Source organism: Rhinopithecus roxellana, chromosome 2 (genome assembly GCF_007565055.1).
Source record: "Rhinopithecus roxellana isolate Shanxi Qingling chromosome 2, ASM756505v1, whole genome shotgun sequence".
NCBI classification, from domain to species: Eukaryota; Metazoa; Chordata; class Mammalia; order Primates; family Cercopithecidae; genus Rhinopithecus; species Rhinopithecus roxellana.
In genome coordinates this window covers 57,450,072-57,476,492 of record NC_044550.1, presented here as the reverse complement: position 1 = coordinate 57,476,492, position 26,421 = coordinate 57,450,072, and the positions used below count along the sequence as shown (strand labels likewise).

General features: G+C 40.2%; 1 protein-coding gene across 1 annotated transcript in view; it reads left to right on the top strand.

The window, feature by feature from the left end:
* Positions 1 to 4,342: 4,342 nt before the first annotated feature.
* Positions 4,343 to 26,421, top strand: part of GATB (glutamyl-tRNA amidotransferase subunit B) — an 83,578-nt gene continuing 61,499 nt past the window's right edge. Inside the window, 2 exon segments of the mRNA XM_010372512.1 lie at positions 4,343 to 4,551; positions 6,440 to 6,590. Coding sequence (XP_010370814.1) covers positions 4,376 to 4,551; positions 6,440 to 6,590 — 327 coding nt within the window. The 5' untranslated portion in view covers positions 4,343 to 4,375.

Here is a 26,421-nt window from a genome sequence, read left to right as displayed (position 1 = left end):
GATACTGCTTAGAAGTGTGTGTGTGGTGATGTGTGTGTGTGTGTGTAGTGTGTGTACAAGCTCTCTAACTTTGAAGGCCAAATATCCAATTCCAAAACACAAAAGAGAGAACTTCTTAGTACATAGAGGGATATGACCACATGCAAAAACATAGTTTATAGAAACATGGAGTTTAACGTGTTCTACCACCCATTACTTACAACTCAGGAGTATCTTCTTTCAAGTACATCATGAAGCAAAGGATGTATGGAAGTGAAGCTTCTTTTTCATACATCATTCTTGTTGGCTCTGAGGGAGTAGACAGATTTCTAGAAATTTCTAGAAAACACCTGGGAAAGTGCAAACCATCCAAACCATTCCCTGAGATTAGATAGAAGAAGGAAGACCATAGAGAACTTCTAGTTTATAGTCCAGGCATAATAGCAACAATGTGCTGGCCTCATCTTCCCCATATGGCCCTTCATCTCTATAAGAACATTGAACAGGGTGTTCTATTTCCTTGCACTGGAAAGGAAAAAGGAGTTATAGATTTCTTTGCTGCGAAACAATCTTTTAGAGAAAGCAATTGTTCCCTCTGCATCAGTATTTTATCAGAATCAAGACTTTAATGGTAAAATAAAAGGAAATGAATCCTGTTTTCCCAATTGCTTGGCATGCATGTATTCCCAGTCTTTCTCTTTTCCCCTAATGACACCTAACTGGATTTTAAAATGTATTTTTTCTATGAAGGAACTTCGTGTTTTCAGAATGCTTTCTCAAAAACAGGAGCTCTTCTAGTTGCAACATAAATGATGCTATTAATTTCTGTTATATGTACATCATCTTATGTGGGTTTTGTTGTTGTTACCGCTGTGGTTTCTTTCTCTTTTTTTAAGATAATATATACTGACCTAGCCATCTTCCATCTCTACCCATGTGGCATAAAGTTTCAAGACAGCAGGCTGAGTTCCATAGCCATAGAACACACAGAAACTCACAGCCAAGACAGGGATCAAGCTCACAACTGTGCTAAGAAATACTAAGATAACCATCTGCTTCCAGCTCTGTTAGACTACAAGGGGCATTTTGTTTATTAGCCTGCTAAATGCTTTTAAAGCATTGCCTTTGTTTCCACAGGACAAAAGTAGTTAATCAAAGACTACATTAGTTAATGCAATTTTAACTGGAAAGCTGTATACAAATAGATTTCGAGATACAGTGCCAGGATAGTGGAAACTGTCTCTTTTTCATTTTACTTGCAAATTTAATGTTTCTATCAAAACTATGCATTTCTTTTAAAAAATAGAAACTTAGAACCACCTGTATTATCCCCTCACATTGTACCTACCTTACAGAAGAAACTATCTATCCTAGGACGTTGGGTTTTCATATTATTTCCCCCATCGTGAACTAGTGAAAGGGAATGATTACAATTAAGCACAACTTATATTTGAGATAAAAAATAACTTGTGTTCAGAAATCAATGTGTTTTTATTCATAGTTTTGAGTCAAATACAGAGGTGAACCAGTTTATTCCAACTCTGACATTCAAAGACCCACTGAAGAGCACTAAACAAAACCAAGCATGTTATTTTAGACACATCTAACTATTGCCATTTGTAAGTAACGACTCGAAATTCTGCTCTGCTTTACATAGCTTTTTAAAAACCTGTTCTAAATCTATTTGTACTGTGTATCAATTTTATGGATAAAATAAGAGCCGAGAGGCTCTCCCTAAGAAAAACGTTGTTTTTGCTAGAAACTCTGCCCAGCTACCTTCTGAGTTCCTTGAAAATGAAAATCTCTGTGTCTCCCAGATGACAGCCACCTTGTTGGTGCAACCAAAATAGCTCTCGCAGCTAGAGAGCTGTCTGTCAGTAATAGTTCTGACAGATATCAGATTTGGCATGCAGCAGGAAGGCTAGAAGTGGTCCCACAGAAGGCGGTTTGGTGGGAGTATGACCACCTAAGGAGCAAGGCAGGGGGAGCTCTCAGAAAACAGCGCTCCTGTTTTCACAAGGAAAACTACAGGTATTTCGGGAAACGACAAATAATCTTGAGGGAGAGGAGAGCCAAAGAGATGGTTATTGACAAGTCTCTATTTCCACGATTAGTTCTACAGGATTTTTGAAAGGGCAATGATTAGATAGAGATAAGATGCAGGAAACTGGCCGGTTTCCATTTGTGAAAGGAAGCAAATACACTTACATGCGTAGGATTTTTATCTCCCTCTAGTGGTGGGGTGGGGCCTTTGAGGCGACAGCCTATTACTGCATAATACTGCTTCGTAAACAAAGATGAGCTTCCCTTATAGCGCGTTTTACCCACAAGATTAGAATTTTCATTAAATGTGTTGCTCTCCCTTATGGTGGTTTTCAAAACATTCCCAGTCTTCCATATGATGGAGTGAATTGCCTTCTAAGATGCCGATTACCAGCAATGAGGTAGCAAGTGTCTCCCTCTCTTTTTAGCTAGAGATACAAGGTTCCATTCTCCTCTGTCGTTCTAACAAAACTGAAGCCATTTTGTGCTCAGAGGCAACTCCCCTGACCCCAGTCTGGGCCAGAAAAACCTGAGGAGCTAAATAAGAAAGAGAAAACTAGCTTACCTAGAGTAAAGGTGGAAAACATGGAAACTCAGAGGGAAGACTCTAGTAAAGGATCTAGAGAATCATCTGAACCTTAAAGTGCAACAATTAGAGAGAAATTTTGGAACAAGTCTCCACCACTCCCTTCTAGTCCCTGTCATTTTTGTCATTTTCATCCTTGGTCAAATGACCAATATTTCTGGTGTAGCAATTTAGATTAGTGATAGTGGATGAAAAAGTAGAAAAGATAGAAAAAATAAATGAGGACAATTTTAACAAGAATAACTAAAGTTTCCTTCTTCCATATGGATATGCAATTTAAGAGTATTAAAGGAAAAGATCAAAGGTTACAGCCATTTAATCAATGGATTATTGATCAATAACTGAAAACCTATCAATGTGAAGTATACAAAATACGCAGTTTTTCCCCTTGCCCTGCTCTATACTCAGAATTAGGCATCACTGATGTCTACTCAATTCCTCCTCTTGAATGTCTCCAAGGCAACCAAACTCATATGTTTTCTTTGCAAACCTGTTCCTTTTCTGGTTTCCTTATCTCGGTGGATAACCTCATGAGCCAGTCATGCAAGCCAGAAATTCAGGAGTTACTTGTTCCTCCTAGCCTTCCACCATCATATCCAATCCACAGTCCTTCAATTTTACTTCCCATATCTATTTCAAATAAATCCATTTCTCTTTGCCTCTGCCACCATCCTAATTCATCATCTCTCCCCTAAACAATTACTGCTCCAAAGGGCATCCACTCCATCCTTTGTCAAATGCATTCTCCACACTGCCCTACTTTATTCAACAAATATTTTTGAGGAACCTACTTTGCACTGTAGTGAGTTAAGACAGACAAGGAATTTGTGGAAATAGAAGATAAACATCAGGTAGTCAAAAGCACTACGAGGACAATCAAAGTAGGATGATGAAATAGAGAGTGGCTAAATGACTACTCTAGACTGTGTTCAAATACAAAAAATCGGTGGCAAGTTTTAACAAGGAGTATTAGTTTTGACGCAGGAAAATGAAGGACGTCTGCTGGGACGATGGTATCTGCTCCTAGCATACAAGGAGTGTGTTTCTGATACTGGCTAATAATAAAAAGGAGGTTAAAATGTACATGAACATTCAATCTAGGGTTGTTTCTCTCTGAATACCTCTGCTTAAACATAGCACTTACTACCTATATGGAAGTATCTTATTTTTGTTAACTTCTGTATGTCTCCCTTCTTTAGAATGTAAGCTCCATTAACATGCGGGCCTTAACTGTCTTGATCTCTGCAGTAACTACAGTGCCTAAGAACTGAGCCTGGCATTACGGTAGGCATGCAAATAAGTATTTGTTGCATTAACGCACAAATTGCTGAGCGAAGTAGAAGAGTAGACATAGAATACAACGGAGTAGGTTTGGGGGCTCAGGAAGTCTTTGCTGAGATGTCAAGGTCATTTACTTCCCCTTGCAAGGTTAACTGGGTTATAAAATCCCGGCAACGCTTCTTGGCACCAAGCACCAAGTGCTCACACTCAAACTCATACACACGCTCAGAGCCACAAGCCTCTCCAACTCCCCGCTAGAAGGAGTCACACCTCCCCACCCTGAAACCCGCCCACCCTCTCCTCTAGTTCTCTTTCCCTCCCCTCTCTGCCGGGTTCCGGCAGGCTTCGAATCACCACGCTCGCCGGGAGTAGTAGTCTTCCGGTCCGAGCCTACAGCGTTTTTTAATACATTTCCGGAACTACGCTTCCCAGGAAGCCTCGCGGCACAGTGTGGCTGAGTCACCTGACCAAGACCCTGTCGTTACAATGGCGGCGCCCATGCTGCGCTGGGTCGGCCGTGGAAGACTTTGGACTTTCGCCCGGGTTGACGGCGGTTCTTGCCACCGAAGAGGGGCTCCGACTGGGTCCACATCCAACCGGATTAGGGGACAGAGCTCAGTGGCTCAGCAGCCCCTCTACACGACCCAGAAGCCGAGGAAAGGGTATTCTGTTTCATACCATTTCTGCCCACCTAACTGTAAGGTGGAACTGCAGGACTGGGGAAAGGATGGCAATTACAGCCCAGCTTCTAGACGTTTTGGCTGACGGGAGGGCGTTGAGTTATAACCTGGAGCCCCGAAACCTAAATAAAAGCACAAAACAGGCCTCTATCAGCTCTGCCCCCATATATAAACCACTATTTTCAAATAGACGTAGTTGGGGAATTCGCGAGTGTAAAATAGCAAGTATTTTCTTGACGGCTGCACAGACAGAAGAGTGGATTCGGTCATCTTACTAATAGCACTAGCAGTGGGGACGGTGACACGAGAAGCGGGATCATATTTAGCTGATTTTATTTAGCGCTAGTATTGGCCGGCAGTGTTCTAAAGGGAGAAAGGGAGCCTTTACCTACAAGCTCTGGGTAGTGGTGGGTTATTGTCATTAGTCAGAAAACACTAGCTAGCTGTGCAGGCGTTTTATGTTGAATATGTGTGTCTAGACCTAGGAGGACGCAGCCAAAAGAAGAGATACTCCCTCGGGTTATATACAGAGTTTTGCTTATTTGGCTGAACAGCTGTTTATGCTTCATTATGTAAGAATTAAATAGTTTCTCTTTAAACACAGAAACATATGGCAAGTTTCTAATATTTTGTTTATTCTTTGAGACTGGTTGGCATTATTTTTACTTTCAGTTGGAGGAACAGAGGGAAATTGTCCAGAAAGAAGTATTCAGTTGTGTATTCTTTTCGTGAATTAGATTGTTTCCCTGTGAAGGGACATTTTTTCTCTCATGTAATGGAACTGCAAAAATACTTTGAATGATGCTTTACTGCATGCTGAATTTCTAATGAGTTCTTACTTTAATTCACCTCCCTTATGGGCTGTGTTTCCAAACTTTAAAAAGGACTTATTCTTACAGTACTTCAGATATAGACCTTTATGTGTTGAAATGATTGAAACAAAACAAAATGATGTAAAATCTGTATATATGTATATATATAATACATATACACACAAAATTGCTTGGTAGAAGAGCAGGATAGGAACATACATGGATTTCATAGGGAATAAGCACATTTATAAGGACCTGGAGAGGCCTATGTACAGACTCAACAGAGTAGGACTGGCCAGATAAGAGAGATTATTATAGCATCTAATAGCTTCTTAGATTTCATAGCAAATAAGCATGAACAAAGTAACCTGAAATTAGGTCTCAGGAATTGCAAGTGATTTGGGGGACCAAAAATATGCCACCTCAGATGGTTTAATGTGATGGGGTTTAGCAAAATTTTTTCAAGAGTATCATTTAGTGGTGATTTATTATATCTGTGTCTCTCTGGTTATTATACTTGCAAGCCATTTTTGTGAAATGAATTCAAAACATGGTTGCGAATTTCCTTTTTAAATAAGAAATGTGGGACTATTTATCATTATTTCTCTAGTAGTAGAATCTTGCCATGTATGTTAATTCTAAATAATGGAGAAAGATCAGCTTTCTTCATTTACTGAGTGATTACTTGGTAAGGTACAGTTAATTTGTTAAATGCTGCTTTTCACTGAAGTCAGCCAAGCAGTTGTCACCTGATACCCATTTCTAAATTGTTTGAAGACACCAAATTGTTCCTTTCTCTATTGCCTTCATGTTTATATCATCAGCCTCCTGATGCCATGTTGTAAATGAATTTTAGTTTGCCAATCTCAGTGTAGGCGCTTATTCTGAATTGTTTTTTATTTAGTCACTGATAAAATATAACATTTTAATGTGAGGATATAACATTGTAATAAGTTTAAAACACATATAGGAAATTAACATTTGTGGTTTAGACTTACAGAAATTCATTCATGGTGACAAACATAATTACATCTTAACCATTATCTCTTTCTTCTTAGTGAACACAAATGGGCTGCTGTGGTAGGTTTGGAAATTCATGCCCAGATTTCCTCCAACTCTAAACTCTTCTCTGGATCTCAAGTTCGCTTTTCAGCACCTCCAAATTCTTTGGTTTCTTTTTTTGATGCATCTCTACCTGGAACTTTGCCGGTAAGATTTTTATTTAATCCTATTTTCATTAGAAAAATGTTTATTTTATATTGAACATGGAAAATTATTTTCTTATTTTAATAATAACACAACTCTTTGGAAATACTTCTTTAGGGAATTTTGGGTGAAGTGGGATGTATTAAATGTTTTCTAAAGACCCATCTCTGTGATGCTGTTCTAAGTCTAAACATATTCATACACGTATTCATCACTTCACAAACATTTTAGCATGCCTACTAATACCAGATACTGTGCTATGAGCTGGGTCATAAAGATGAGCCTTGCCTTTAAGGAGTTCAAAAACTAGTAGGGGAGATGTGTCTTATAAACAAATAGAGGACACTGTGATTCCTTCTTTGAAGGTAATGCGCAGAGGATGGTTTTGAAACCCAGAGAACGGACAACTAATTCAGTGAACGAAAGGGCTGTTGTGAGAAATGGAGGTAGGGGTACCTTTGGTTATGAAGTGTTACTAAAGAGGTGGTGGCCTGAGCTATTTGAGAAGCCCAGTAGAATTTAGGCAGATAAATGAGGGAGGAGGAGGAGTCAACTCAAAGGAAGCAGCATATATCACGTGATTTTAGTGTAAGGCCAGTAATGATTGTGGTTGTTGCAAATTAAGAAACACTCAATAATGTAGAAAACAGCCATAATATGCAGTGAGTTAACTATTGTACTCACTTAACCACTCATTTTTACTTGATCCTATGGAATGACTGGGCCCAGTATACCCATCAGCAAGACTTTTTGCATATATTTTTAGATAATTGATTGGATTTTTAAGAAAAGTATGAAGGGAACAGTGTAAATGTTTTAGCCAATAAATACCATATGGTCTGTGCAGGACCTATAATATCAACTGTGTTTGGGGTTTCCTGCCATCTTTGGAGGTAATGTGTATCCATGGTGGTGACAAAGGTGGGGAGGGGCAGACATTGTCATGGGTGAATTCCATGCTTTCAAACATTTAAATAAGAGTGGAAGCTGGTTGAGGCCGGGCATGGTGGCTCACACCTGTAATCCCAGCACTTTGGGAGGCCGAGGCGGGTGGATCACAAAGTAAGGAGATCGAGACCATCCTGGCTAACACGGTGAAACGCTGTCTGTAGTAAAACTACAAAAATTAGCGGGGGCACGGTGGTGGGCTCCTGTGGTCCCAGCTACTTGGGAGGCTGAGCCAGGAGAATGATGTGAACCCAGGAGGCAGAGCTTGCAGTGAGCCAAGATCACGCCACTGCACTCCAGCCTGGGCGACAGAGTGAGACTCTCTCAAAAAACAAACAAACAAACAAAAGACTGGAAGCTGGTTGAACTGAGCACTGGCAGGCTTGCAGAGGCAGAGGTGTACTTTTCTCAGTCACTGACCGAAGTGGAAGATTCTGGGCAGTGCCTCCAGTGTGCCTGCCTCACTCAGCTTTGGCTGTATTGGGGCAGTATCTTTGTCTTGGAACTCTTACTCACATTTTCTGTCATGGAGGACTCCCATCCCTGCAGACCATATCAAAGAACACCTTTGATGTGCTGCTGGGTCCCTTTGGGAGAAGATAGATGTGGAGATGCGCCCTCTTTCTCTTTCTCTGACTTAGAGATCTATCTACAGAAAGATTTTTTGTTTGTTTGAGAAAGGTGATTTTTTTTGTTATAAATATATGACATATTTTTTGGGCAGAGATTCAGATATAGTAGAAATACAGTAATATTTAGACAAGTAAAATGGAAGGTAAGTTGTCATAACACCTCTACATTTTCCCTCCCAGATTCAAAACATTTTTTTTCTCATGTGGTAGTTACTTATCAAGCGATTAGGCATAAGCTCTGAGTTGCTCCTAGGTTTCTCCAGCTGTGAATGTGATGGCTATCAAGCCATACTTATTATAGTTCACTTTAGAAGCAGATCCATTTGCAGATAAGCATGTTTTCTGTAAATAGACTCTCCAGTTGCACCTAAATTTGGTCAAAAATTAGACTAAATTAGAAAAATTCAAAATAATTAAAATGCCAACATTTTAATTGCTTTGTAAAACTTGTCATGCACCAAAAAAGAAGGTGCTTGTTCACTGGTAAGCATATCAGTAACACAGTAAAGATGTTTGAGACATTTGAGTGTTGAGAGCTTGGCTTACACTAATTAAATGGCAGACAAAGTCTGGAAATACAGGTTTGCATGAGCTAGGATTTGTTTTCCTCTTCAGAGCCTACAATGCTTATGGTTTAAGTAGCCTAAATAGGTTATTCTGTAGACAGAGCAGATCTACCTCTTGTTCAGAAATGTTTCTGCCTTTAAGGGACCTCATTTAGTACGTGAGCAACATTATGCCTAAACTCCCAGAATTAAGCATTGTCACTCAAAACGTTTCAAAATCTTTTTATTTACCTCTAAATAGATTTAAAATATGCTAAAACCTTTAGACAGTTGTCCTTCCCTAAGCCCTATGGAGATGTATAAAGATGCTCTAATAGCCAGACTCTGCTTAGAACTCCATTTATAACAAACCAATAATTTGAGAATATGTTTGTGCTTCTGAGGATTTTAGTAGAACATTATGTTATTGTTTTGATTAGGTAAACCAAAAGTGTAAGTGTGATTCATGATGATGCTTGAAACTCTTTCTGCCCAGGGCTTATATTGCTCCCTTCTCTCCTGCTTCTTCCCTGTCCTCTACCTGCTGATTGTGCCTTCTTACATGGCTGTGTTCTGCCACTTAGCCCTGAAATGTTGGTTTCCCATGCCCTCTTCTTTGGCTCTCAGTTCTTCTGTAACCTGTGTTCCCCTGAGTAATCTTTTTATCCTCAAATAAACCTCCCCTCTCTCTTTTAGGCAAGAAACCTGTATCTATTGTGTCCTACTATACATTTCCATCTGAATGATTCATAAACATCTTAAATTCAGCAGTTACAGTATTAAGCCTGTTATCTTTTCTCCCCAAAGTTTCACTGCCTCCTGACGAAAGAATAAACCAAAAAGGGAAAATACATATACGAAGAAGCAAAAATCAGTGGGAAGAGGATAAGGTATTCAACTGATGGTTTTGGAATTGGTTAGCTATTTGGAGAAAAAATATTGCTCATTTCATACATCAAAACAAAGTTCATATATATATATAATGTAAGTTAAATGTCAAATTAAATCCAAAAAAATCTAGGAAAATATTTGTTTGTCCGTGGGTTGGGGAGAAACTTTGTAGGCATAAAAGCAAGAGAAAACAGCTAATTAGGCAAAATTGATGGCAATTTGACTGTTTTATTCACCCAACATATATTTATTGACCTAGTAATTCTTTTAGGAATCTGCCCTTGGAAAATAAACATGTGGGCTAAGACTTATATACAGAGATGTCTATAGCAGATCTATTTTTAAAGGTAGAAAATTGGAAGTAACCACAATTTCTCAGTGATGGGAGAATCATTGAATAAATTATAATACATCAGTATAGTGCAACATTATGAAGCCACTGATAATGTTTATAATAGACTTTTAGTGGCACAGGAAAATGCTAAAGATAAAAATTCTAGTGAGATGAATAGAATTTTCATGTAGATTACTTAATCTTCTTTGCATCAGTTTCTTATAAAATGGGAATAATTGACTCATTGGATTTGTGTGAGAATTAAATGAATCAGTACCTTTAAAACACTTAAGACAGTAATTGCATGTAATAAGTGCTCTTATTAATTAACAGATAATTAACAAGTAATAAGCAATTAATTAAAAAACTCTTAATAATAGGTAAGGTAAATCTTACCTACTAGTATACCCATAATGATTGGTGGCTTTCATCTTTACAAAGGCTCTCCTGAGTTATTGTGCACAGTTGTGTTGCCAGTGAGAGGAAAAGTAAATGCTATACATAACAATTGGTCACTTAACCTTGATTCCACTAGTTAAGTGATCTGCCAACAAAAACTAACCTGGGGTTCTCATCACCTCAGAGATGTATAGAGAATTAAGTAAATAATAAAAACCAATAAAAACTAGTATATTGGATAAAATTATTTCTGAATTATAAATAATTACTTTGATTGCAAAAAAGAAGGCTTATGAGCTTTTTTTCCATCTGTAATTATTTGGAGTGTTTCTTTGGTCCAACATGGTATTGGCACTTGATTTAGTAAAAAATTAGGATTGTTACTTAAAACAGCTGTGATAATGTGTAGTCTTTCTGTAGACATTTCATTCTTCTCTGTCGGTTGTGTCTTCATTCACTCAGCTGGCATATATTGGATGCCTATGTTATGCTAGCCCTTGTGTAGCTCTAGTGACACAGTTTTGAATTTGGTGGAAGATAGATATGGGTGTTGCCCACATGGAGCATGAACAAGCAAGCAGGCAGTTGCAGTACCTTCTACTAAACATGTTAGTCATGGAAATACAAGGTGCTTGAAGAGCATGTAGGAAGAGTATTCAACACAGATACAAGGAATTGATGAAACTGGCCAAGTAAAAAGTGAATAGGATGTACAAAGACCAGAAGAAAAACAACGTGGCTTGCTCTAGAAACTGAAACATTTTCCATGTGTTGTAGTATAGAACTTGAATATGGGCATTGCAAGAGGTGAGGCTAGAGCAGAAAGCATAGCCTGTACCGTATAAGCCCTGATAAGGGGTGTGGATCCCATTTACAAAGAGATAAGAAGACATAAGGAGAGTACAGGGCCAGAAACTCCAAGGAAGTGAGTGTTTTGAGGAGGAGGGAGTACAAGAACGTTGTATGCTACTGAGAGGTCAAAGTAAGGACTAGGAAGTGCCCATTGGATTTATTAAGAAGGGTATCCTTTGCAAGAAGACTTTGAGTGGGGTGATGGAAACAGAAGGTAGGTGGCAGTGGATTGAGAAATGTCAGGGCCTTAAGCTAGTAGATGGGTTTCATTTTGTTGTGTTTTTCTTTGGTGGTGAGGTGGGATATGGGATTGTTACTGTGTTTTGTTTTGTTTTTTTAATTAGGTGATGGGTAAATGATTTGGAGCTCCCAAGAGACAGATTAGTAGTCAAAAGCATTTTTAAAAACAAGATTTGGCTGGGCACGGTGGCTCAAGCCTGTAATCCCAGCACTTTGGGAGGCCGAGATGGGCGGATCACAAGGTCAGGAGATCGAGACCATCCTGGCTAACCCTGTGAAACCCCGTCTCTACTAAAAAAAATACAAAAAAACTAGCCGGGTGAGGTGGCGGGCGCCTGTAGTCCCAGCTACTCAGGAGGCTGAGGCAGGAGAATGGCCTAAACCGGGAGGCGGAGCTTGCAGTGAGCTGAGATCCGGCCACTGCACTCCAGCCTGGGTGACAGAGCGAGATTCCGTCTCAAAAAAAAAAAAAAAAAAAACAACAAGATTTATTTTTATTTTATATACAAGATAACATTAGGTACTAATCAAACATTACCTGTACTGGCATCTCAGCCTTCTGCTGGTGAAGGTTTTTTTTGTTTGTTTTTTGTTCTTAAAGTCCAAATAATGAAGCCCGTACCACACCCCTGTTCTCACAACTCTTACCCTTACCCTGGTTTTAGGAGAAATAGACTTACGCACATTCTAGATCCATCCATACTCAAGCTCATGCATGTGATGGGTCTGTCTGCTTCCCGGGGGGGAGACATGATCTACCATCCTTTTTTCTGCCTGGCTTTATGGATTTGTATATTACCCAACTTACCATGGTAGGGTTTTTAGGGAGTGGGTATATTTTATTTTTGGATAGAAATATAATTTAGCAGCTGGGCACAGTGGCTCATGCCTATAATCCCAGCACTTTGGAAGGCTGAGGCAGGTGGATGGCTTGAGCCTAGGAGTTGGAGACCAGCCTGGGCAACATGGTGAAACCCTGTCTCTACAAAAAAAAAAAAAAAAAAAAAAAAAAAAAAAACAAAAATTAGCCAGGTGTGGTGGGGTATGCCTGTAGTCCGCTACTTGTGGGGTTGAGGCGGGAGGATCACTTGAGCTTGGGAAGTATACCACGGCACTCCAGCCTGGGTGACAGAGTGAGACCCTGTTTTAAAAGAAAAGAAAAGAAAAAATATATAATGCTTGGGTAAATTCTTGTGATAAAGTAAGATATAAAAATATTGCAAAATGTCTCATATTGTTATTCTCTTACCTTGTAACTTACATCAGTTATCTCTTAGAAATGGAATGGGCTAAGTCTTGGGAGTCCATGTTCTTAAAACAAGTACGCTGTGTCATTGTGACAGTTTATCAAGTCTGTCTGTTTTACAGATTAAGGAAGGATTGTCACATGGCAAATGTCCAGGAGCCTTGGCCAACACGTGATGGATTTTCCAAAGGTCCCCTGGCGCAAGCATATTATTTAAAAATAGGAAGATAAATACCAGACAAGACAGCTCAAAGATCCAAAGGTGGTTGCTGCCAGGGAACAGGACAGGACCTAGGAAGAGGTGGGACAGGGGACTGCTGGTTTTCATGATCAGGTATTTAAAAATACATGTCTGTGATATTTTGTTTAAAAAACTTAAGTTAGGTTTAAAGGAATACAGATATAAGGGGGAGGGAATTATTGATAGAATAAGGTTCCTGAGAAAGCAGACAATGTCTCCGGAACCATGGAGAAAGAGCCCTCTCCCACTGTAACCCGAGGGGAATGTGTGTCCCTCCGCCCCGGGTGCGAGGAAGTTTTGAGGTTTGGTTGTGAAAGGTTGAGGAAACACCTCTGATTTTTTTCATTTTCTAGCAAATATTGCTTCTTATATCTCACTCTGCTTTTGGGCACCGTTTTCTTCCTGTGTCAGTGGCTCTTGCATTCCAGGTCTGTGGGTGATGAACTCTCTTAGTCTGTGTGTGCCTCCAGCTGTTTCTGTTTCCCCCTCACTCTGGAATAATAGTATAGAATTCCAACTTGACATTTATTTCCCCTTGGCACTTGAAGATGTTTTTCCATCGTCCTCCGGCATCTGTGATTGCTGATGAGAAGTCTGCATCCCTTGTCGGTAATCTGTTTTGTCTCTCTGATAGCTTTAGCCAGGATGTGTCCAGACGTGAATTTGTTTTCATTTATGCTGCTCAGTGTGATTTTTAACTTAAGTACTGTACCCTGGACTATGGAGGTATCTCTATGGAAATGAATTCCTGGTGGCCTCTGCCAGGGCCCATTGGGCTTTATTGAATGAACTGGTTTCTATGTTAATTTCTTGGCCCCCTAACTGCCACACAGCTTAAATAGTGCCAACATCAAGCTCCACACATCCAAGCCAGGAACAGGGTCAAGGGCTCAGATTTCTCAAGACTCTTTTTCACCCATGGCCTGAGGCGGCTGGCCTCCTCCATAGCAACTCCTCCAGTTGGTGGCAAAAGATTTTCTAAATGGACTAGAATTTTTTGGCTCACAGCTTTATGCAGGAAGCCATACCATCTCCCTACGACATGGGCTCATGACCTTGACTTCTGCCCCCAAGGTGCTTTAAATCACTGACACCTGATGTCTCATCAGCCCAGTTAACAATAATAATGGTAGTAAAATCAACTGCCATGTACCAAGTGCTTACCATGTGGCAGGCACTGTTCTAGGTGCTTTATATATATTCACTTACTTTAACCTCATAACAACCCTACCAGGCAGTTGCTGTCCTTATCACAGTTAGAAAGTGAGTAGAAAATGTGCTGTCCTGTCTCTCCTTATTACCCCTGTTGTCACATGGCTTTAAACTACCTTTACTTCTGTGGCCCCACGGGATTTTCTTGCTTGCTTTGAGCTTGGCTCTGGGCATGTACACATCTGTGTTTTTGTAAATTTATATGTATATATAAATGTATGTGTGTGTAAATAGAATACTTCATTTCTTTCTCCTGTCGCCATCTCCCTGTTCCCCAGCATGTCTGGAGCACACCTGCTGTCTTGACCAGCCTCCTCCCCATTCTGATTAGTGACCCTTATTCTGAATGATTTTTTAGGATCTTTTTATTTTCTTATTTTCCCTTAGTTTTAGAATTTTATTTAAGCCCATCATAAATCTTCAGGATGAAAAGGTCAGCCAGCCCATTTCACTGCTTATAGGCAGGATTACAGCTACACTAAGGACAGCATTCTTTGTTTTTATTAGCAGGGATTCAGCTTCACTTATTATTTTGACCTAGTGAAATCTCTTTACTGTGGTGCAGAGCCTTCCTTAATTGATTAAGGAATTATTCATCTGTAGATCTATAGACAGGATCTTAGGGTGTTTGCTTAAAGTTAGTTATTTCCTGTTTAACAATATCATTCCAATTTTTCGACTTGTAATACTTTGTATATGGATGTGAAATGGAAAGAAAAATAAGAAAGAAATATATTTGTTTGGTAAAATGTCATGGGATTTACAATTCTGTTTGTTTCATAATTGGCCAAATAATATTTCCAGTAATGGTGAGATTTCAGCAAAGAATCAAGCTTGTTTGAAATGTTTGCATGTGCAAACCCATGTTTACACACACACACACACACTCACTTTTTGTGATCAGAAATGCTTGCCCTCTCCTGGTGTCAGTTCCCATGCAGGAGAAAGGGGAGAGGACACCGTCGGCTCTGCCGTAGCTGGCTGGTAGGAATGCTCAGTGTGGCACAGTAGATAACTCCTGATAATCAGGCTGCACTACATTCGATTAATAAGAAAGGAGGAACTCTGCTCTTGTTTTGCTTGTCTGAAAACTCTTATCTGTGTGTAACACAAAACTCCCTAGCAACTGTGAATGCCTCTTGTTTCCAGAACTGGGGAAAAGACCATAAAAGCTGTTTTTCACACATGTATGCAAGAACGTTCTCCTCTTTTCTCAGGATCAGCCTGTCTAAAAAAGCATTCAGTGCTCTCCATATCAAAGGTATTTAGAATTGCCCCTGGAAGCTATGGAATGAAAACAGGAATGTTGTTTACCACATTTTACAAAACTTTCTTTTATTCACAAGAGTGCATACTATTATAAGCCAGAATAAGGGGAATGAACAGGGGAAGAAATATGATGTGAATAAATATGATGTGTTGTCTGCCCACTGGGAACTAACAAACAATGCGAATGCTGTGCTTTCTGCTAGAGATTCCTTCTGGAACATATATGTATGCAGATTGCAGCAGAAGGGGGCTTGCCTCCCTAAAGAAATGGTGATGTGAATGCTTTTCTAAAGTACTTTGGAATTTATTTTTTAGATTCCTTATGACAGATTTCATTCAAACTAGGTAAATCTGCAGCATTCTGACTCTGAACATAGAAGATACTGGTGATAACTTTTGTTTTGAAGAACCTGCTAGATTTAGAAACACTTGACTAGTCTAGGGAGCATCAGGCTTTCTGAAATGCTTTTCTGACCCTTAATTCTAAACATAATTATAAAAGTTGTTTTTAATTCAAAATGTAGAAACGAAACGGAAATTGAAGATAGCATCATTAGGGAGAGGTCTTTAAATACATACATTTATAATCAGATCTATATTTATCTCTCTGTCCATTCACACTTAGATGATGTTTAGTTATTTAACTAAGAAGACAAAATGTGACCATTTTCTATGAAATTTCTTTCCGTTTCAATGATTTGCTTTAATGTAATCTGGAAGATTTATAATTACATTGTATGCTCAGACTTGCTTCTTGCCAGTCACTCTTCAAATCACTTCTATAGTTATCCTCCATGCTTTTGAGAGTGAAGTGTTACAGGGATGAGGTGTTCTGTACAGTGACCCTTGTCACGCTAAAAGAGGTATATGTCTGTGAGCTCATACCCACAAATTTGGAAGGTTCCTTTTCAGCTCTCACTCTTGTGATGGTCTAAACCTGCCTTATAACTTCGTTAACTGAATGTTTCCCATGAATTCAGTGACTCATGACGATGATGACTTCCACGTTCAGCAGGCAACATGAACTCACCTCCCTCCCTGTGGGAAGCATTTGACTCCTTCCCTGCCATAGATCTTTTTCTGACTTTCAGTGGGTTCTTGAAAGCCTCTCTCTTCACAGCCATTTTCACTTCCCCATCTCTCTACCAGTTTTGCATGTAATATTCCCCACCTGAAACCTAACCGTATTAATAATAATGCTTCTACTCTTTTTGTTTTTATTTTTTTTAGAGACTGGGTCTCACCATGTTGCTCAGGCTACTCTCTAACTCCTGGGCTCAAGCAGTCCTCCTGCCTCCGCCTCGCAAGGTGCTGGGATTATAGGCATGAGCCACCATGCCTGGCCTCTACTTTCTATCAATATATATTTGTTTCATACAGTTGACTGAACATCTTTTTATGTTTTATGTATGTTGCTCATAAGGATTTCTGTGTTTTATTATAAGCTTCTAAAAGAGCAATTCATGCATCTTTCTTGGTCCACTAGACAGTACCTTGCATAGAACGTGTGTATAGCACCCCTAATAAATATTTCCCTATATACTTGCATACACTTACATACGCACACATGAGGCATCCATATGAAAGGATTTTCCTGTCTAAAACCCTTTAGCTATATTTTGAACTTCTTTGTGGGTCTCTTGTCCTGGCTGAACATAAGACAACCTTTGCTTGATTACCCAAGCTTATCAGCAACATCAGTTATTGCTCAGTGTTCTAATGGTGCCTTCAAGGTCTATTGAGGTGTGTAAAGCTTTTTGATCCTACAGTAAATGGCTAAAGATAGCCATTGTTTTGAGGTTTCATAGTACAGTGTTTTTACCTGCTTTTATAGTTACCTGTTCCTCACCAGGTTTTTAAAGCTGCTGTCAGTATATTTGGCTCTAGGAATCCCTACTTGCTCATTTTTCACTTCTCAATGATTATTTCTGATTAGTTCAGAAAGTCAGAGTATCACATTTGTAAATATAAATAAGAACAAAGGTCTGAGTAGAAACCTATCCTACAAAATAAAGTATATGGATGCTATGAAAGCTATTTAGCATCACCATGTGACACTAGAATAGAAAGAGGTCCTGAAAATCATTCAGTTCAGTCCTTTTAATTTACAGATGAGGGAACTGCTGTTGGGACTTGTCCATGGTCACACAGTTTCTTAACATTCCATTCAGACTAGAACCAAAGTTTCTCACTTCCACTTCAGTGATTGGCTCCCAACCTGTTCCACTATAGTTGGAGCTGCTGGAAGTCAGATTTATGTAGGTGGCTATTATTTTACAGATATGTATATATGAGTATACATCCAAAAACATTAATCTCATTAAAAGATGTATATGTACTAGGTTTATAGATGTATGTCCACATGGTTATACACATACAGAGGCATTGACTACCCAGCACTGATGCTGTGTTGATGGTTGTATGCACCATGTATTATGATGCCCTCTAGGTGTGAGATCTAAACCTAGGGAGAGAGCCAAGACGAGAGTGCCGAGTCAGAAGAAGAAATGGATAAAGGAAATCTCACCTAATTACCAATTCAGGGCTCTGTGCATCAGATTTCCCCAGACTCACCATGAAGAAAGCAGGCCTGTCTATGGGCAGCTCTTAGCTGTACATACCACCATGCAAATAGTGGTCACAGGAAAGTTCTTTTAGGATCTTTTCTCCAGGCTTCATTCTGGCCAGTTTTCTCTACACTGACTTCTAGTTCACTAATTTTTTTTATAGTAGTCACTCTTTTACATATCCATTGAGGTTTTTAGTTCAGTAGATCTTTCAATTATAGAAATTCTGTTTTTCTCTTTTAAATCTCTCTAATCTTTTGAAAATATCTTGTTCCTTTTTCATGTATTCAGTTATTTCTTTCATAATTTTACAGCTACTTATTTACAGTCTGTGTTCAGTAATTCCATTCTGAAGTTCTTGGGTGATCTTGTTATGCTTTTTGCTTGACTGCTGATTCTGGCTGGAAGTAGATGATTTTCTGGTGTATTTTGTAATGTTTTTTTATTATGAAGTCATATCTGACAGGGCTTTATTAGTGGTATCTTGTTGAGAGTCCATCTCTTTAAAGCACTTTTGCATTGGCTTTTGCCTGATGCTCCAGTCTGAGCGAGGGCCATTTTCCATATTTACCTCTTAGTTTGGGGGCTTCTGGACCACAGAGTTAGTACATCTGACCCCAAGCCTGTCTGAGAGCAGACTATCAGTTCTTAGGGCAGACTCCTGTACCCCCGTCCCACTGCCACCCACCAAAATCTAAAATCTGGGCTGAAACTTTACTAAGGTTGAAACCTTATAGAAGGGAGGGGATGAAACAGGCTGTGAATATGAGTGACTCAGAATGGGGCAGAGAAGGCACCTTTAACTTCTCTCTGGCCCCCTTGCCCTGTCCCATTAAGATATCCCTCCCTTCCCATTGTAATTCTTCTGTGTCGTTTTGTGTGTATTGCAGTTCACACTAGTTAGGGCCAAGATTGGTGCACATCCCAGTACCTCTTACCTGCCCTCTCATCACAAACACGGATCAGGTGACTGAGCTCTTTCCAAATTCCCGCTAGATGTGCAAGGATGCACTCTCTCACCTATTGCCTTTAAAGATGATCAATTTTCCAAAAAAAACTTCATCCTTAATAAAATGATTCTCCCTTAGCCTTTGTGTGGAAATGATGATGCCATCTCATTCCTCTTAAAGAACAACAAAAAGCAATATGATGGAGTTGACAGGAGTAGCTGGCTCTAGTGGGAGAAATCAATGAGGAAATTGAGAGTTCACTTTCCTCTCCACCCCAGCCTTGGTGAACGTGAGGGACCTTATCTGGCCTCCCCTTGGGTGAATCTTCTGGGTGTGCAGAGCATCTCCCTGAGTCAACAATGTTTCTCAGGAACTTGGTGCTCCTTTCCTAGTAATGGAATTCTCCCGGCAGCTTGCTCATCTCCCCACAGATTCATTCCCGAGCAAGAAACTGCCAGTATTGTTTGGGAAAGGCTTTTCTCCCATTTCCACATGCTTTTATTGGTTTGTTTTCCCTCAAAAATATGCACGTGGATGAGATATTGAGCAAAATAATAAACCCTTATTAGAGAAGATAGTGTTAGAATTATTAACTATTCAAAATGAATTTTGTACACTACTGCAACCAAAAATCTGTATTACAATAGTACTGTCTTATCTGTAGTTTCACTTTCTGTAGTTTCAATTACCCTCAATACAGGAGAGTAAGATATTTTGAGAGAGACCACATTCATATAACTTTGATTACAGTATGTTTTCTTTTCTTTTTTTTTTTTTTTACTGTTTATCTCTTGCTGTGCATAATTTATAAATTAAACTTTATCATACATACCTATGGATAGGAAAAAAAATAGTCTATGTCAGACTTGGTACCATCTGAGGTCTCAGGTGTCCCCCAGGGATCTTGGAACCTATCCCTCATGGATAAGGGGGTACTCCTGTACTGGAAAGAGAGGTAGGAATGTGCAGAAAATAAAGTATGAACACATTACCAAAGATGCCTGGGAGTACAAAAGCTTAGGAGTCTTTTGGTGATATAAATATGTAGTAGTCCAAAAAAAAAACCTAAGAGTGTTCTGTGACACTATTTTTGTCTCTGCCATTCAAGTAGCTCATACAGGCTTTGTTCTGGTGATTTATACTAGAAGCCTATAATAAAAACGCAGCCTGAAATCATGCAGCTGGGTACCCTTCATTTTTCTTCCATGGACAGTTCCCGAACTTAACAAATTACAGCAGGCCTGGCAAAGCTCTTCCTTCAAAGGAAATACATGCCTGGCCGTGGCAGCTGCCCTCTTGGGTTTCTTCTGCTTTCTGGCATCATTGGTGATGCTGTGGGGATTGCTAGATGGTTTTTATGAGTACATCATGTACTGCATAATGACATTTTGGTAACAACAGACTGCATATATGATGGTGGTCCCATAAAATTACCGTGGAGCTGAAAAATTCGTATGGCCCGGTGATGTCATAGCCATCTTGTCATCATGGCATAAAACATGACGATATCTTTAGATACACAAATGCTTACTGTTGTGTTACGGTTGCCTACAGTATTCAGTACATAACATGCTGTACAGGTTTGTAGCCTAGGAGCAATAGGCTATATCCTGTAGCCTAGATGCATAGTGGGCTATCCTATCCAGGTTTGTATGAGCACACTCTTATGATGTTCATACAACAGCAAGGTCTCCTAACAAGGCATTTCGTAGAACATATCTCCATTGGTAAGTGATGCACGACTGTACTAGAAAAGAGTTTCTAGGAAGATATTATGTCAGTTTTAGTGGGTCAATAAAATAATACTCCCTTCCCGTCTTGAGTCAGAACCAACTGAGAAATCAGCACAGAAGTCAGACAGATGGAAATGAACGTACCAGCTTTATTACAGATAATAGCTTGATTGAAAAATGCAACGTGATGTTTAGCCACATGCTTTTTAGTACTTGCTGCCTCTGTTGAACTCAGGTCTCCAAAACTGCAGGCTTTTCACTTGTAGAGGACAAACTTGCTTCTGCAGAACGCTTATCATGTGGCCAGAACAGAGCCGACTGTCTCATCATTGTGGGCATGTTGATTAGAAAGAAGTCATTTAGGCTTTGTCCTGATAATTGATACTGCAAGCTTCTATAGGAATGCTCAGCCACGGGGCCAACCCACTCATGTGGTTCCATTTTCCAAAGTCACTTGTCAGAAAAGTCACTTTTTTGGGGACAAGAGAATATGGAGTAGAAAGCAAAGTCCTGTCACATGGAAACCTAGGGGCAGGGGAATGACTGTTGCCCAAATTCTGCCCTCAAAAACGTGAAGCCAGTGTCACATCATGTCTGGGAGTAGATGTGAGAAGCTCTTTTTGGGTGAGTCTTGCAGAATTCTTTGTTTATACCGCAAGTAGACACACTTGTCATCTGAGGTCATTGACTTGGCCTTTCTTACTTGGCCATATTTATGTGTGTTTTCCGCTTCATGTGTAATATTGTGGGGAGAATTAGCTATTTTCTACACTGCAGCATCTTGGGGAGTTTTTTTTCTCAGCTCTTTTAAAAATCTTGGCAAAGTTAGGAAGTGATTTTGCCATTGGCATGCCAGAGATGACAAACGTAGGCTTGGTGATTCTGGCATGGGTAGGTCGTCAGGCTGGGCTCCTCTGAAGAGCATTTTATTCCTCATGGCAGAGGGTTCTTGCTAGTGAGCCTTTGTGTTCCCCAGCCTTTCACCGCTGGGTGCGTCATTATAATAAGGACTGGAGCTGGGGCAGGGAGAATAACTGGAAATCAAAATACATTAGTGCTCCCGGGAGCCTTAAAATACTCTGTTCTAAATTTTGATGCACGAATCTCCTTTTACAAGTATAGAAGCAAGAAGCGTAATCAATCAAGGGTCTTTGTCATGCTTTGCAGCTTTCTTAGGAAATGCAGACAGGCAATATGTGATTATCAATAGCGTTTTGAATTTTCAGTGCTATTTGCCAACTCATAAGCCATCCCAATGAGCAAGGTCAGGGGCTCCAACCCCAGTTGATGGGAAAGGAAACTGATGGCCTTATTGACTTATCCAAGGACACAAAGAAGTCAGGAACCCAGCTAAAAATAGAAGTGAGAATTGCCTGGTCCCCATTCTTAGTATAAGCACCAGATTACATTCCCTTCTGCAATACTTGCTAATTGTTCATTTCCGACAAAACATAGCGGGAATTTTTCCTTTATAGCTGGTTGTAACATTTAAGATGCCTGTAGTCACTCATAACCTCTGTTTACTTATCACAGCCAGATAGCTATCTTATTTACCTTATATTTGATTCTTTTTCATGTTTACATCTGTGCAGAGAAGTTAATGTATGTGAAAGCACTTCATAGATTCTCAAGTGGCATGTAAATTTTACTTGGTATTATTATAATACTTGTATTAGTCATTTTTACACTGCTGATAAAGACACACCTGAGAGTGGGCAATTTACAAAAGAAAGAGGTTTATTGGACTTACCATTCCACCTGGCTGGAGAGGCCTCACAATCATGGCGGAAGGTGAAAGGCACGTCTCACATGGCAGCAGACAAGAGAAGACAGCTTGTGCAAGGAAATTCCCATCTGTAAAACCATCAGATCTCGTGAGACTTATTCACTATCACGAGAACGGCACAGGAAAGACCTGCCCCCATGATTCAATTACCTCCAAGCAGGTCCCTCCCACAACACGTGGGAATTCAAGATGAGATTTGGGTGGGGACACAGCCAAACCATATCATTCCACCCCTGGCCCCTCCCAAATGTCATGTCCTCACATTTCAAGAACAACCATGCCTTCCCAACAATCCTTCAAAGTCTTAACTTATTTCGGCATTAACTCAAAAGTCCACAGTCCCAAGTCTCATCTGAGACAAGGCAAGTCCCTTCCACCTATGGCCTGTAAAATCAAAAGCAAGTTAGTTACTTCCTAGATACAACGGGGGTATGGCATTGGATAAATACAGCCATTCCAAATGGGAGAAATTGGCCAAAACAAAGGGGCTGCAAGTCCCATGCAAGTCCACAATCCAGCATGGCAGTTAAATTTTAAAGCTCCAAAATGATCTCCTTTGACTCCACTTCTCACATCCAGGTCATGCTGGCTGATGCAAAAGGTGGGTTCTCATGGTCTTGGGCAGCTCCACCCCTGTTACTTTGCAGGGTACAGTCTCCTTCCTGATTGCTTTCACGGGCTAGCATTGAGTATCTGTGGCTTTTCCAGGCCCACAGTGTAGACTGTCAGTGGATCTGCCTTTCTGGGGTCTGGAGGAAGGTGACCCTCTTCTCACAGCGTGGTACCTCAGTAGGGACTCTGTCTGGGGGTTCTGGGGGCTCTGACTCTGTATTTCCCTTCTGCACTGCCCAGCAGCAGAGGTTCTCCATTTGGACCCCCCAACCTGCTGGCAGCAAACTTGCCTGGGCATCCAGGTGTTTCCATACATCTTCTGAAATCTAGGTGGAGGTTCCCAAACCTCAGTTCTTGACTTATGTGCTCCCACAGGCTCAACACCACGTGGAACTGCCAAGGCTTGGCAGCTTTCACCTTCTGAAGCAACAGTCCAAGCTGTACCTTTGCCCTTTTTAGTCATGCTGGAGTGGCTGGGATGCAGGGCACCAAGTCCCTAGACTGCACACAAGCAGGGGCACCCTGGCCCACAAAACCATTTTCTCCTAGGCCTCCAGGCTTGGGAGGGGCTACTGTGAAGACCTCTGATATGCCCTGGAGACATTTTCCCCATGTCTTGGGGATTAACATTCTGCGTCTCATTACTTATGCAGATTGCTGCAGCCAGCTTTAATTTTTCCTCAGAAAATGGGTTTTTCTTTTCTATCCCATTGTCAGGCTGCAAATTTTCCAAACTTTATGCTCTGCTTCTTTTATAAAACTGAGTGCCTTTAACAGCACCCAAGTCACCTCTTGAATGCTTTGCCACTTAGAGATTTCTTCTGTCAGATACCCTAAATCATCTCTCTCAAGTTCAAAGTTCCACAAATCTCCAGGGCAGGAGCAAAATGCCACCAATCTCTTTGCTAAAACATAACAAGAATCATCTTTGCTTTGGTTCCCAACGAGTTCCTCATCTCCATTTGAGACCACCTCAGCCTGGACCTTATTGTCCATATCACTATCAGGCTTTGGTCAGAGTCATTCGACAAGTCTCTAAGAAGTTCCAAACTTTCTCACATTTTCCTGTCTTCTTCTGAGCCTTCCAAACTCTTCCAGCCTCTGTCTGGTACCCAGATCCAAAGTCACTTCCACATTTTCAGGTATCTTTTCAGCAACACCCCACTCCTCGTACCAGTTTACTCTATTAGTCCATTTTTACACTGCTGATAAAGACATACCTGAGACTGGGCAATTTACAAAAGAAAGAGGTTTACTGCACTTACAATAAACCTCCACCTGGCTGGGGAGGCCTCACAATCATGGCAGAAAGTGAAAGGCGTGCCTCACATGGCGCCAGACAAGAGAAGAGAGCTTGGGCAAGGAAATTTCCAGTTTTAAAACCATCAGATCTTGTGAGACTTACTCTCTATCTCAAGAACAGTGCTGGAAGGACCTGCCCCGTGATTCAATTGCCTCCCACCGGGTCCCTTCCACAACATGTGAGACTTCAAGATGAGATTTGGGTGGGGAACAGCCAAACCATATCAGTACTCTTGTTTTTAACTTTGCATCATTAAAATGTCAGCACAGATACTTCCCCTTCATAGTGGCCAGTAGAGTTGGGCTGGGAGTGGCAGTGGTAAACACTTACCTCATACTCTCCTGACATAACTTAGGATGGCATGTATTCACAACAGTATGAGTAACAATAAATGAGAAGTTTTCAGTCACAGATGTCTTTCAGAGAAGCACAAATTGATAAATATACATGTATACTTACATAGGCAACAGAATGGAAGCACTGATAGAAAATAAGACACCCATAAACTTTGGGAGAAGCTAAAAGTATTTTCAGCTAGAAAAGATATAATTGGGGGAAATTATTTTCCTACCAGTTGAAAGAACAAATCTTCCTTTCATACTCTTGATTGTGCATGTATATGGTGTCTATTTGCAGGGTTTGTATACTTTTCTATAGATACTGTGGAATTTCTTAACAGAGTTTGGTTGCACCATACTTGATTACATACACAAGGGCCTTAGTATATCCCATAGCTTAGTTGAATCTATGGCATAGAAAAGTTTAAGTAGATAGCTTTAATATCTAATGTTTCCTTTCTAGAACTGATTTTCAGCAGCAGTGAATGGAAGTGGCAGGATGTGGGGTTTACAAGTCAGCATTAGTTTCTTTTTTTTTCCCCATTAGTTATTGGGGTACAAGTGGTATTTGGTTACATGAATAAGTTCTTCGGTGGTAATTTGTGAGATCCTGGTGCACCCATCACCCAAGAGTATACACTGCACCATATATGTTGTCTTTTATCCCTTGCCCCCCTCCCACTCTTCCCCCCCGAGTCCCCAAAGTCCATTGTGTCATTCTTATGCCTTGTATCATTCTTATGCAGCAATGGCTGCAAGGCATGGAGAGACAATCGGTCTGTCTAGAGGAGGAAAAGCATAGTAATTGTGGGACTTTGCATTGGAACTCAGGGCTGCCTGTCACAGTAGAAAGCAACACAGGGCAAAATTCAGCTAGCACCCAGAAAAGAGCATTTTGACTGGATCAAGCCAGAGGAGAACTGTCCATCCCAGTGGTTAGCTCCCACATATCAGTAAGAACATACGATGCTTGGTTTTCCTTTCCTGAGTTACTTCACTTAGAATAATAGTCTCCAGTCCCATCTAGGTCATTGCAAATGCTGTTAATTTATTTCTTTTTATGGCTGAGTAGTATTCCATCATATATATATATATACACACACACACACACACACACACACACACACATACATGCATACATATATACATACCACAGTTTCTTTACTTGTTGGTTGATGGGCATTTGCGTTGGTTCCACGATTTTGCAGTTGTAAATTGTGCTGCTGTGAACATGCGTGTGCAAGTATCTTTTTTTTGAATAATGACTTCTTTACCTCTGGGTAGATACCCAGTAGTAGGATTGCTGGATCAAATGGTAGCTGTACTTTTAGTTCTTTAAGGAATCTCCATACTGTTTTCCATAGCAGCTGTACTAGTTTATATTCCCACCAGCAGTGTAGAAGTGTTCCCTGATTGCTGCATCCAGGCCAACATCTACTGTTTTCTGATTTTTTGATTGTGGCCATTCTTGCAGGAGCAAGGTGGTATCGCATTGTGGTTTCGATTTGCATTTCCCTGATCATTAGTGATGTTGAGCATTTTTTCATATGTTTGCTGGCCATTTGTATATCTTCTTTTCAGAATTGTCTATTCATGTCCTTAGCCCACTTTTTGATGGGATTTTTTTTTCTCACTGATTTGTTTGAGTTTGTTATAGATTCTAGTTATTAGTCCTTTGTCAGATGTTTAGATTGTGAAGATTTTCTCCCACTCTGTGGGTTGTCTGTTTATTCTGC